This window comes from Phyllopteryx taeniolatus, chromosome 7 (assembly GCF_024500385.1).
Source record: "Phyllopteryx taeniolatus isolate TA_2022b chromosome 7, UOR_Ptae_1.2, whole genome shotgun sequence".
Classification (NCBI taxonomy): Eukaryota; Metazoa; Chordata; class Actinopteri; order Syngnathiformes; family Syngnathidae; genus Phyllopteryx; species Phyllopteryx taeniolatus.
In genome coordinates, this window is record NC_084508.1 from 2,539,406 (window position 1) to 2,553,104 (window position 13,699).

Genomic DNA, 13,699 nt, shown 5'->3' on the forward strand with positions numbered 1-13,699 from the left:
CATAAAAAGTTCCATCGCTACAATATTGCAGGAGAGCGTTTTCTCATTGGCGATATGTCGCCAAGACGTCGGCATTAAATCGAAAACTACTATCACATGACGTCTGAACGATTAAAGCTGGAGCACCAGCCAGGAACGGTAACCTCTTCATATTGCTTTATGTGATATTCATTTATTCATGTCACACCTTTTCGATTGTACTGTTTGTCTGCTGTTTGACTCATTCACCGCACCGTTTAACTTCTTAAAGGTTGCACATCTCTCCACCTCTCATTGTGCTCCATTCAGTGCTGCATTCACTTGCCCAAAGGTTATTGGAAATCCTAGCACTGTATAAAATTACCCCACAGAACAGCACCAACACAGGTTGCTTCAGTACATTTTAATATCCAATGTGAAAAACAATACTGACCTTTTTAACCTAATTTCATTTGAATTTGAATGGATAATAAATAATGTGCAAACAAAACCACGCAACATAGTATGACAGGAATGAAGGTGAAAGGACTTTGCTAACTTTGCATTCCTCGCAGCTCTGGCTGACTATATTAAGAAAAAAAAATATTTTACCTATTCTAACTTTTGTAATTCTTACAAAACAAAATAAAATCCATATCATGACACTGTGATCGTACAGAGTTTTAACAAAAGCATTCTGATACAAATCAGATTTTGTTCTAGTAATCAGTTTTTACAATTATGTATTGTATTACAAAAGAACCACCGAAGAGCACCTCGCGTCCTCACGCAGCTGCGACGTGCCTGCCATGAATGGCGTTTGTGGCTGCACTGAATCAGTTGCCAAATACAGCGTTTATCCACCGACATATGAATTCTTGTATATAGTGTGTTCAGATGGGTTTTGTCCTGGAAGCCCCTAACAAAACCTGACACTCTTGAATGAAAATGAACTTTCGTTCGAAAACTTGCTTTATGTGATATTCATTTATTCATGTCACACCTTTTCGATTGTACTGTTTGTCTGCTGTTTGACTCATTCACCGCACCGTTTAACTTCTTAAAGGTTGCACATCTCTCCACCTCTCATTGTGCTCCATTCAGTGCTGCATTCACTTGCCCAAAGGTTATTGGAAATCCTAGCACTGTATAAAATTACCCCACAGAACAGCACCAACACAGGTTGCTTCAGTACATTTTAATATCCAATGTGAAAAACAATACTGACCTTTTTAACCTAATTTCATGTTTGTAATGAAGACTCAGCATCCAGGTTAAGAAACTTAAGGTTAAGATCTCCAGCAAAAACAAGACAAAAATACAATGAATAACAATTAATGAACATCAATAAACAACAGCAAAGTCTGATAGCCTGCAGAAGGGGAAAAAAACAAAACTAGTGCGCATGTTACTTAGATATCTCAAACTCATGGCCAGCGCTATTGTTTGGTGTTGACACACGGATTTGTTTTCAGTGTTGAATGTTCCACACACCAAAGTATTATATATCCCGGTCGGGTTAAAACACAACAAAGTGTGAAAAATGGTGTGAATGAAAGGCATTTACATAATTAAAGGATTATCACAAAACTGCTGTAAATCAGATACACACCAATTTATATTCGGTAATAGTCAGTGAAAATCACAGCCATATGGTCAAGTTACCTTTATTACAAGTGTTAAGGCCTTTTAACCAATGGTGATGGCAACGGGGGTGCGGCCATCCCATATTTGGAAGTGCCGATGTAGCAGCCAACCTGGAAGTTAAAAAAAGTTTTTTCCCGCTGAAGAAGTAGACTGCACCTCTGCAAGATGTTGCTGTCTCTTTCACAAAAGAAAGCCCTGGCGTTGCTCATTTTGAGGAGACGGAGGAGACAAGCTGCAGAAAAAAAAAGGATATGGGTTCATCCAATTGTAATGACTCTTCGGCACCTCGGAGAGTTTACGCTTGTTCGTGAGCAACAATTTTACCAAGACCGCTTCGAGGTATATTTTAGGCTAAGCGGAGATTTCTGGACAAAGACAAAGCACATTTATTAGAGTGTCCTCTATTTTCCACTTGCCGTTTACAGTAAAAGTCAGTCAAAATACCACTCAGAAATCACTCCACCAGCCTCTCTCCCATTGGGCAAGCTTTTTGATGTCACCGCTTCAACACTCCAGAGTAGAACATTTATCTATCGGATGACGCGACACTGAGCGTCAGACACCTCTGCATTGACCCGACTCTTGGCGTCACGTCAAAACGCGTTGATGCCCCCTCGGCACACAGACAATTAATGGGAAAGTCGAGTCAGACGCCTTGCAAAGTGCATTGTGAAAAGGCCTCAAAGCTGACAGCTGGGATATGGGCTCCTGCGCACTCGATTTGTTCCAAACTCAAAGCTTCGTTAGGTGTGTCAACGTTGTCATTTTCTGCCAATTTAATTGAAATGATAATTTACCTGAAAAAGGCTGGTGGCGAACTGTGCTGCAAAGACCAGTAAATTCCCACCCATACAACAGCAGTGCGGGATTAGGCGGTCGAGCCGACGCAAAACCGACCTTGCTGAGATGTTTAATGAAGCTTGGCCAATGCTTTTCAGACATTAGCAGCTGTCGATTGACGTGCCTAAGGCAGACGTTGGTGTGACATATGTTTGGCGACTGACAGGATAGCACAAAAAGTAATCTCACTCACTCACTCACTCACATCGTTGAACCTAATTTTGTTTTTTAGGTTCAAGTTGGAGTATAGGTGTTGCCGATACTAGTGTCTCACGCCAGTACCAGAAGCTCAAAATAAGAGTTAACGAATGTCAACAGCAAAATAAGCTCTTTGGCATTGACAGAGAAGATATGGCAATTTTTTTTATGGCCACAGCCTATAACCCCAATTCCAATGAAGTTGGGACGTTGTGTTAAACGTAAATAAAAACAGAATACAATGATTTGCAAATCATGTTCAACCTATATTTAAGTGAATACACTACAAAGACAAAATATTTATTGTTCAAACTGATAAACTTTATTGTTTTTCGCAAATAATCATTAACTTGGAATTTTATGGCTGTAACACGTTCCAAAAAAGCTGGGACAGGTGGCAAAAAAGTTGAGGAATGGTCATCAAACACCACAGGTGAATAGGCTAATTGGGAATGGGTGGGTGCCATGATTGGGTATAAAAGGAGCTTCCCTGAATTACTCAGTCATTCACAAGCAAAGATGGGGCGAGGTTCACCTCTTTGTGAACAAGTGCGTGAGAAAATTCTCGAACAGTTTAAGGACAATGTTCCTCAACGTACAATTGCAAGGAATTTAGGGATTTCATCATCTACGGTCCTGAATATCATCAAAAGGTTCAGAGAATCTGGAGAAATCACTGCATGTAAGCGGCAAGGCCAAAAACCAACATTGAATGCCCGTCACCTTCGATCCCTCAGGCGGATCAAAAACTGACATCAATGTGTAAAGGATATCACCACATGGGCTCAGGAACACTTCAGAAAACCAATGTCAGTAAATACAGTTCGGCGCTACATTCGTATGTGCAACTTGAAACTCTACTATGCAAAGCAAAAGCCATTTATCAACAACACCCAGAAACGCTGCCAGCTTCTCTGGGCCTGAGCTCATCTAAGATAGACTGATGCAAAGTGGAAAAGTGTTGTGTGGTCCGACGAGTCCACATTTCAAATTGTTTTTGGAAATTGTGGACGTTGTGTCCTCCGGGCCAAAGAGGAAAAGAACCATCCGGACTGTTATGGACGCAAAGTTCAAAAGCCAGCATCTGTGATGGTATGGGGCTGTGTTACTGCCAATGGCATGGGTAACTTACACATCTGTGAAGGTAACATTAATGCTGGAAGCGTACAGGTTTTGGAGAAACATATGCTGCCATCCAAATAACGTCTTTTTATGGACGTCCCTGCTTACTTCAGCAAGACAATGCCAAACCACATTCTGCATGTGTTACAACAGCGTGGCTTCGTCGTAAAAGAGTCCGGACCTGTCTCCCATTGAAAATGTGTGGCCCATTATGAAGCGTAAAATGTGACAACGGAGACCCCAGACTGTTGAACAGCTGAAGCTGTACATCAAGCAAGAATGGGAAAGAATTCCACCTACATAGTGTCAACAATTAGTGTCCTCACTTCCCAAACATTTGTTGAATGTTGTTAAAAGGTGATGTAACAGTGGTAAACATGACCCTGTCCCAGCCTTTTTGCAACATATTGGAGCCATAAAATTCGAAGTTAATGATTACTTGTTAAAAACAAGTTTATCAGTTTGAACATTAAATATCTTGTCTTTGTAGTGTATTCAATTAAATATAGGTTGAACATGATTTGCAAATCATTGTAGTCTGTTTTTATTTATGTTTAACCAACATCCCAATTTCTTTGGAATTGGGGTTGTACATACTCAACTCTGCTCTTCAGCCCACAAATGCATGTTCTTACAAATGTGTCACCATTTAAAAGGTAAATTAAATGGCTTTCCAACGGTATAATATTTATTTCCAAGAAGCATTGTTACAACAAAGAAATTGTTACCAAACAACAATTTCCTTACTTTTTTTGCGATGCTGAGTTGGTATTTATTTGCAAATATGTCAAAAACACACATTTTGACTATGGTAGTTGGAGCCGCCTGAGTACGACAACAGACAGTCAATTGACAGCAAATACTTTTGAGACATAATGACATAAAAAACACAGTCACTGAGCAATAAAAGGTTACCAGTAATGTGGTAATGCCGGAACAATTAAAATATTTTTTTTCCTTGACAATTGTGCAAAAAGATGCAGAGTACTCTAGCAATTAGAGCCTAATGACTTATACAACAATAGTCCAGTGCAATGACCATTGGGCAAAGGGCGCAGAGACTTCAAGAAATTGATGCAGTTTATAGTGACTAGTAGTGCGATAATGTAGATTGTGCAAATGTTGCAGATGCTACTCAGGCACATGAGTGGCCAGTATTGGTCAACAACAGAAATGCAAATAGTGCAGCGTGGCGAGACTACTACAGTGAGTAGTAGAGTGAGTAATGTATAATTGGCCCGACAGAGATGTGACGACAAACTCAAGACAAAGTTGGCAGCAGGTTGCAGTGGGGTTGTAAGTTAACTGTTTAAGAAGTTAATGGCAAGAGGGAAGACTGCTTGAATGTCTGCTTGTTTTAGTTTGAATTGTTCGGTAGCGCCTACGTGAGGGAAGGAGCTGGAAGTGGTGGTGACCAGGATGTGGAGGGTCTAAGAGGATTTTTCATGCTCTTGTCTTAGTTCTGGGAGCGTGGAAGTCCTCAAGGGTGGGTAGTGGGGTACCGACAATCTTTTCAGCAGTTTTGATTGTCGGTTGCAGTCGCAGTTTGTCCTTTTTTGTACCAGCACCAAACCAGACTGTGATGGAAGAACACAGGACTGATTCAATGACTGCTGCGTAGAACTGCCTCAACAGCTTCTGTGGCAGGCCGTGCTTCCTCAGAAGCCACAGGAAGTACATCCTGTGCTGGGCCTTTTTGAGGATGGAGTTGATGTTGATCTCCCACTTCAGGTCCTGCGAGACTGTAATTTCCCGGGACTTGAAGGTCTCGACGGTTGACACAGCAGTTGGACAGCGGGAGGGGCAGCTGTGGCGAAGGATGTCTCCAGAAGTCCACAATCATCTCTACCGTCTTGAGCGTGTTCAGCTCCAGGTTGTGTCTGCCGCACCACAGCTCCAGCCGCTCCACATCCTGTTGATACACCGAATCGTCACCCTCTTTTGATGAGGCCGATGACTGTGGTGACGTCTGCAAACCTCAGGAGTTTGACAGCGGGGTGCAGTCCTTCGTGTAGAGAGAGAAGAGCAGCGGAGAGAGGACACAACCTTGGGGTTCCCTGGTGCTGGTGGTGCGTGTAGATCAGGTGGTGTCCCCCAGGCTCACCTGCTGTGTCCTGCCTGTCAGGAAGTTGTAAATCCACTTGCAGACGGCAGGCGAGACGCTGAGCTAGAGAAGCTTGGATGAGAGGATGGTGGTGTTGAACGCAGAGCTAAAGTCCACGAACAGGATCCTCGCGTAGGTCCCTGCGTCAAGGTGTTCTAGGATAAAGTGCAGTCACATGTTGACTGCGTCATCCGCAGACCTGTTTGCTCGGTAGCCAAACTGCAGTGGGTCCAGCGAGGGACCTGTGACGCTCTTGAGGTGGTCCAGCACAAGGTGTTCAAAGGACTTCATGACCACAGATGTCAAGGCAACAGGCCTGTAGTCATTCAGAGCCGAGATTGCAGGTTTCTTGGGGACTGGGAAGATGTTGGAGCGTTTGAAACAGGATGGTACCTCGCATAGTTCCAGATATCTATTGAAGATCTGTGTGAAGACTGGAGCAAGCTGGTCCACGCAGGATGGGGACACGAGGTCTGGGCCTGCCGATTTGTTGATCTTTTGTTGTTTGAAGATGTGTCTCACATCCTGTTCGTGGATGGTCAACGCAGAAGTCAGAGGTGTGGTGGTCGGTGGTGTGGCTGGGTGGGTGTGGGGTGTGAAATTGACCTTTTCAAATCTGAAGTAGAACTCGTTGGCTACTCTTTTATTGTTCTCAGCTTGTTGGGTTGGTCTCTTGTAATTGGTTAGCGATTGTAATGCATGCCAGACTGATTTAGAGTCGCTAGCGGTAAACTTTTTGTTCTCACTTTACTGCATAATTCCTCTTTGCATTGTTAATTTCTTTTGTCAGCTGGTTTCTAGCGCGATTATACAGGGCCCTATCCCCACTTTGATAAGCGTCCTCTTTAGCCTGGCGAAGTTGCTTAAATCTGGCAGTGAACCACGGCTTGTTGTTATTGAATATGCGTAATGACTTTGTTGGTACACACACCTCTTCACAGAAACTGATATAGGATGTGACAGTGTCGGTATATTCATCCTGGCTGCCAGGTGAATTTTCAAAGACGCTCCAGTCTGTACAGTCTAGACAGTATTGAAGTTCTGTCTTTGCTTCGTTGGTCCACTTTTTCACTGTTTTCACTGGAGGCTTCGCGCATTTAAGTTCTTCCCTGTATGTTGGTATTAAGTGAATTAAGCAGTGATCAGAAAAGCCCGGAGCTGCATGAGGTATGGCACGGTATGCGTTATTTAGTGTAGTATAGCAGTGGTCTAAAATTTTATTTTCCCTGGTAGGACAGTCGATGTACTGCTTGTACTTAGGGAGTTCGTGGTTGAGTTTAGCTTTGTCTGCTAGAATAATGAGGGGTGAGTCTGGGTGTGTTTTTTTTTTTTTTTTTCAATTTCGTTTACTTGTTCAGCGAGCGTTAGCAGGTCGGCATTTGTGTTAGCTTGAGGAGGAATGTAAACACCGGTGAGAATGAAAGATGCGAACTCACGCGGCGAGTAGAATGGCTTCTAGTTAAAAAACACCTACTTTAAATCCAGGCTGCAGTGTGTGCTGAGCTCGGTGACTTCGGTACACCATTTTTCGTTGATATAGAAGCATATCCCGCCGCCTTTTGTTTTCCCCAATAACGGCGTGACGCGGTCGGCCCGGTAAAGTTAGAAGCCCGGAAGCAGCACGGCGCCTTTCGGGACGCATGCACAAAGCCATATCTCCGTAAAGCAGAGGGCGGCGGAACGTCGGAAGTCTTTACTGGCCTTTGTCAGAAGATGAAGCAGAGCTGAGGCACATGTGCTAACCATTTATAATAAATATATTTTATATTTGATCAGCTATTTGTTAAGATTGAAATGCAGCCCTATGGGGGGGGGCACAAGTCAGTGCAAACTGTAGGCCGGTCCCAAGCCCTGATAAATGCAGAGGGTTGCGTCAGGAAGGGCATCCGGCTTAAAACCTTGCCAAACAAATATGAGCGTTCATCCAAAGTATTCCATACCGGATCGGTCGTGGCCCGGCGCCATCAACCTGCGGGGCGCCGTTGGAAATTCAGCTACTGTGGGTCGAAGTCAAAGAAGAAGAAAAGGTGGAAAGCGGGTTCTTCGGCAGAAAGAGAAGAGGAAAGCACAGCGCCTAGAACTGAATGTGGGGACTTTGAATGTTGGGACTATGGCAGGAAAATCTCGGGAGTTGGTTGACATGATGATTAGGAGAAAGGTTGATATATTGTGTGTGTCTTGGAGGTGAAAAGAGTATCAGATCGAGTGGTGAGGCTGAAATTTGAAATTGAGGGTGTTATGTGTAATGTGATTAGTGGCTATGCCCCACAGGTAGGATGTGACCTAGAGGTGAAAGAGAAATTCTGGAAGGAGCTTGACGAAGTAGTTCTGAGCATCCCAGACAGAGAGAGAGAGTCATGATTGGTGCAGATTGTAATGGACATGTTGGTGAAGGTAATAGGGGTGATGAAGAAGTGATGGGTAAGTATGGCAACCAGGAAAGGAACTTGGAGGGACAGATGGTGGTAGACTTTGCAACAAGGATGCAAATGGCTGCAGTGAACACTTTTTTCCAGAAGCGGCACGAACATAGGGTGACCTACAAGAGCGGAGGTAGAAGCACGCAGGTGGATTACATCTTGTGCAGACGATGTAATCTGAAGGAAGTTACCGATTGTAAGGTAGTGGTAGGGGATAGTGTGGCTAGCCAGCACAGGATGGTGGTGTGTAAGATGACTCTGGTGGTGGGGAGGAAGATTAGGAAGACAATGGCAGAGAAGAGAACCATGTGGTGGAAGCTGAGACAGGATGAGTGTTGTGCAGCTTTTCGGGAAGAGGTGAGACAGGCTCTCGGTGGATGGGAGGAGCTTCCAGAAGACTGGACCACTGCAGCCAAGGTGATCAGAGAGGCAGGCAGGAGAGTACTTGATGTATCTTCTGGCAGGAAAGGAGAGAAGGAGACTTGGTGGTGGAACCTCACAGTACAGGAAATCATACAAGGAAAAAGGTTAGCTCAGAAGAAGTGGGACACTGAGAGGACCGAGGAGAGGCGAAAGGAATACATTGAGATGCGACACAGGGCAAAGGTAGAGGTGGCAAAGGCCAAATAAGAGGCATATGATGACATGTATGGCAGGTTGGACACTAAAGAAGGAGAAAATAATCTACAGGCTGGCCAGACAGAGGGATAGTGATGGGAAGGATGTGCAGCAGGTTAGGGTGATTAAGGATAGAGATGGAAATATGTTGACTGGTGCCAGCAGTGTGCTAGCTAGATGGAAAGAATACTTCGAGGAGTTGGTGAATGAGGAAAATGAGAGAGAGGGGAGAGTAAAAGAGGCAAGTGTGGTGGACCAGGAAGTGGCAATGATTAGTCAGGGGAAAGTTAGAAAGGCATTAAAGAGGATGAAAAATCGAAAGGCAGTTGGTCCTGATGACATTCCTGTGGGGTATGGAAGCATCTAGGAGAGGTGGCTGTGGAGTTTTTGACCAGCTTGTTCAATAGAATTCTAGTGGTGAGAAGATGCCTGAGGAATAGAGGAAAAGTGTACTGGTGCCCATTTTTAAGAACAAAGGGGATGTGCAGAGCTGTGCCAACTATAAAGGAATAAAGTTGATGAGCCACACAATGAAGTTATGGGAAAGAGTAGTGGAGGCTAGACTCAGGACAGAAGTGAGTGTTTGCGAGCAACAGTATGGTTTCATGCCTAGAAAGAGTACCACAGATGCATTATTTCCCTTGAGGATGTTGATGGAAAAGTACAGAGAAGGTCAGAAGGAGCTACATTGTGTCTTTGTAGATCGAGAGAAAGCCTATGACAGAGTACCCAGAGATGAACTGTGATACTGCATGCGGAAGTCTGGAGTGGCAGAGAAGTATGTTAGAATAATACAGGACATGTACGAGGGCAGCAGAACATCGGTGAGGTGTGCTGTAGGTGTGACAGACGACTTTAAGGTGGACGTGGGACTGCATCAGGGATCAGCCCTGAGCCCCTTCCTTTTTGCAGTGGTGATGGATAGGCTAACATATGAGGTTAGACTGGAATCCCCGTGGACCATGATGTTTGCAGATGACATTGTGATCTGCAGTGAAAGCAGGGAGCAGCTGGAGGAACAGTTAGAAAGATGGAGGCATGCACTGGAAAGAAGAGGAATGAAGATTAGCCGAAGTAAAACAGAATATATGTGCATGAATGAGAGGGGTGGTGGGGGAAGAGTGATGTTACAGGGAGAAGAGATAGCAAGGGTGGAGGACTTTAAATACTTGGGGTCAACCGTCCAGAGCAATGGGGAGTGTGGTCAGGAAGTGAAGAAACGGGTCCAAGCAGGTTGCAACGGGTGGAGGAAGGTGTTAGGTGTGTTATGTGACAGAAGAGTTTCTGCTAGGATTAAGGGCGAAGTTTATAAAACAGTGGTGAGGCCAGCCATGATGGACGGATTAAAGAAGAGACAACAGGAAGCAGAGCTGGAGGTGGCGGAAATGAAGATGTTGAGGTTCGCTCTCGGAGTGACCAGGTTGGATAAAATTAGAAATGAGCTCATCATAGGGACAGCCAAGGTTCGATGTTTTGGAGACAAAGTTAGAGAGAGCAGACGTCCATTGTTTGGACACGTCCAGAGGAGAAATAGTGAGTATATTGGTAGAAGGATGATGAGGATGGAGCTGCCAGGCAAGAGAGCTAGTGGAAGACCAAAGAGAACGTTGATGGATGTCGTGAGGGAAGACATGATGGCAGTTGGTGTTCGAGAGGAGGATGCAGGAGATAGGCTTACATGGAAAAGGATGACGCGCTGTGGCGACCCCTAACGGGACAAGCCGAAAGGAAAAGAAGAAGATTTGTTAAGATTGAAGCTATCGACATACAATTTATAATACTACTATACTAATATTGCCCCCACATCGGTATCTCCACCTGTGATTTGGGAGGCTCGGCAAAAGGTTATTGGGCGGGGAGGGGGTATTAGGCAGGAATATTTGTGTTGGCAACGTGTCTGCTGCATTGGTCACCTACACACATCCGCACACTAAGTGTAATTAGGCGTCTTGGCGATGATGCACTGCCTCCACAATTGAAAATTCCATTACAGTTCTTTGAACTTGGGATGGGACATGATTTAAAAAAAATCTAATTAGAGTCTTTGTAATTAATCTCAATCACATTTTAATCATAAAACAATTTGTCATAAAAAACAACAAGGTTTGATTTAAATGGATTTTAGTGGACAACTGAATCAATTGACAGACAGAAATATTAACTCTGGAAAATGCATTTAATTGCATTTCAATACAAAACAGTAGAAAAACTCATAAATAATCAAATATCTCTGGCCAAAATTAAACGGACCTAAAGTTCAAGTGCAATTTTAGGACTTTGTTTTTTTTAACTGACATTTGCCACCCATCAGTCCTAGCAGCACTGTTACATCAAATTCCTTCATTTTGGTAGCCAAGCTCTGATGTTTTCAGTGTAATCGGTGTACCAGGAAATATTACACTTACAAAGATTGTGTTGTTTGGAACACAGAATGCGATTAGAATGCATTAATAGTAATTTATCACAGTTAATGTGGTAAAGTCCCACCCTTAATTTTAACTCATCTTTATTTCGTATCACACACACTTTTTTAGACTCTGGGCTCAACTAGCACCCAGACCATAGATTCACCTTGTCGTCCTGATTAAAATAATAATAATAATTATCTGGAGTTCGTATATCCAGCATGAACACACCAGCCCCCCCACACCATTAAAATTTGTTTAGAAATTTTATGTTACACTTTGTGACAGGTTGGACCCAAAAGCAGCAACAGAGCATACAGGAATTACTAAGTGGAAATGGTAATTTACAACGTACCAAAAGAACAAAGTAACAAAGTGCTACGAGTAAGTAGTTTAAGTTACAAAGTACAAACAAACATTGACTAACGAGAACAAATTAAACGAAGGAGTATTACCAGAAAAAAAACATTAAAACCTACTACAAATACCCAGAGCAGAGAAAATATCTACATGGAAGCTAATCTGAATGCCTATAGCAAACAACTTGGAACCAAGGAATGATGCAGCACCTTCCTGGTATGGTCATAGACAGGGAGTTGATTACAATTACCCCCAGGTGTTTGCCTCCCTGCTGAACTCCTCCCTACTCCCTAGGGGAAACCGAGAAGCACAGGAAGCACTAACTGATAGGAGAAAACCCCAAAACATTCCCAGACAAAACGTGACATTTTAACCAGGGTCTTACGTTTGTGTTCTAATTCATTATTTTCACCCACACATGTAGGAGATCTTTTATTAAGAAACCTGGGAACTGTTGTAAAAAATATATATTGGTTTGGGGAAGGGTAGAATAAACAATGCATTTTACTGTATAACAATAGCGGTTTTCAGTTTCAGTTTCCACCAATTGACCGCCGCACCTGTCGCTTTTGCAGAGGAGCACAGTTTTATTTCGATCCCATTGAAATGTTTTTAACAGTACTTTAAATCTAATTTTGGTCAAAAACAAAATTCTGTAATTATGAAGTTATGGCCTTTTATTCTCATCGATTCAGTGTCATTCAAACAATTTTATTTGAGCTTTGTTTGAACAGCAGGTGGGAGGAGTGTGCTTTACAGGCAGAGCTAGGGGCAAAGTTACATTAGTTGCAAAAGAGTTTTGAGTGAGAGGATTAAAAGCTTAATGTAACATTAGGTATTCAAGTGACGTCAAATTTCAGATTCTACTTTTCTTTTTCTCATGTTTTCAGGACACCGATGCCACTGGGAAGACAGGCGAAGTTGAAGTCCCACTACAATTTGTTGTTAAGGGAGAATGGCCTGCTGGTTGGACCATACATGATGAAATCTATAGTTTAATTAATCATATTTGTAGACATTTTACACAAACATGTTTTTTTTTTTCTACAGAGTGTGATCTGATTGACCTTTACAGTCCTGCAGTGGAACAAAAATCTGACTTGGGTCTAGGTGTGAATTCACTGGTGGAGGTGTCGTTGGGTACTGGCAGTTTATATGGAATAATCCGCTGGATTGGCACCCTTCCTGGGCGGCAGGAAATTATGGCTGGACTTGAACTTGTAATGTTTCACTTATGCATTCGTGTGACGTTTTAACTTACTAAAAGTAATTTGGAATATAACAATTACCCTACGATTGAAAAGAAATGTATGCTATAAAAAGCAAGACGTTTTTGGTAATCCACAAATAATTCCTGTAATATTTTTCATTAATTCATGCTTGCAAACAATGTACAGTAAATATAAATGTCTCAGGGTATTATGGCTTCTTTGTTTTTAATGTGTGATGTGTCAACAAAAAGGCAACATTTTTACTAATTTGAGTTTATTACATTTTTCTGTCATTTTCTACAGGAGGAGGACAAGGGAGTGAGTGATGGTACCTTCAAAAATGTGTGTTTCTTCCAATGTCCTCCGAGGAGAGCTCTATTTGTGAAGTACAGCAGTTGTCGTCCTGATGCACGATTTCTGAATGATGGTGACAAAGATGTGTCACCAAAGCATAAAGTGACAGGTCAGCATAGAATGTCCATCAAAGTTCAACCTTTGAAGCATTTCTCTGTTTGCGTGTTCTTTTTCTTGAATGTTCTCCACATGTACCCCTGAAGACTCCAAGGGTGGTTTGATGTGATTTCTATTTACTAGTGAATCATATCTAAACACGTCATTATCCGGCTAAAAGGCTGTGTCAACAAGGAGAGACGGATCAAGACGAATGACACCAAATGTACATTTATTGGTGGATTTAACAGCACACATGCAGATAAATAAAAAAAAAAATGCAATGGAAGGTAAAAAAAATAAACAGTCAAATCGCCACACAATCACTGTGAGAAGAGATAGAGACCGAGAGAGAGACGCATCAAA

General features: G+C 42.8%; 1 protein-coding gene across 4 annotated transcripts in view; it reads left to right on the forward strand.

Annotated features, from left to right (window-relative positions):
• cyldl (cylindromatosis (turban tumor syndrome), like) overlaps positions 1-13,699 on the forward strand; it is a 34,181-nt gene that overhangs the window by 8,219 nt on the left and 12,263 nt on the right. For 2 of the 4 annotated variants that reach the window (XM_061778059.1, XM_061778058.1), the window contains exons 4-5: positions 12,563-12,892; positions 13,187-13,346. In XM_061778059.1, the coding sequence (XP_061634043.1) occupies positions 12,563-12,892; positions 13,187-13,346 (490 nt within the window). The remainder of the gene's footprint in view (positions 1-12,562; positions 12,893-13,186; positions 13,347-13,699) is intronic. The other 2 variants (XM_061778060.1, XM_061778061.1) reach the window with 2 other exon arrangements.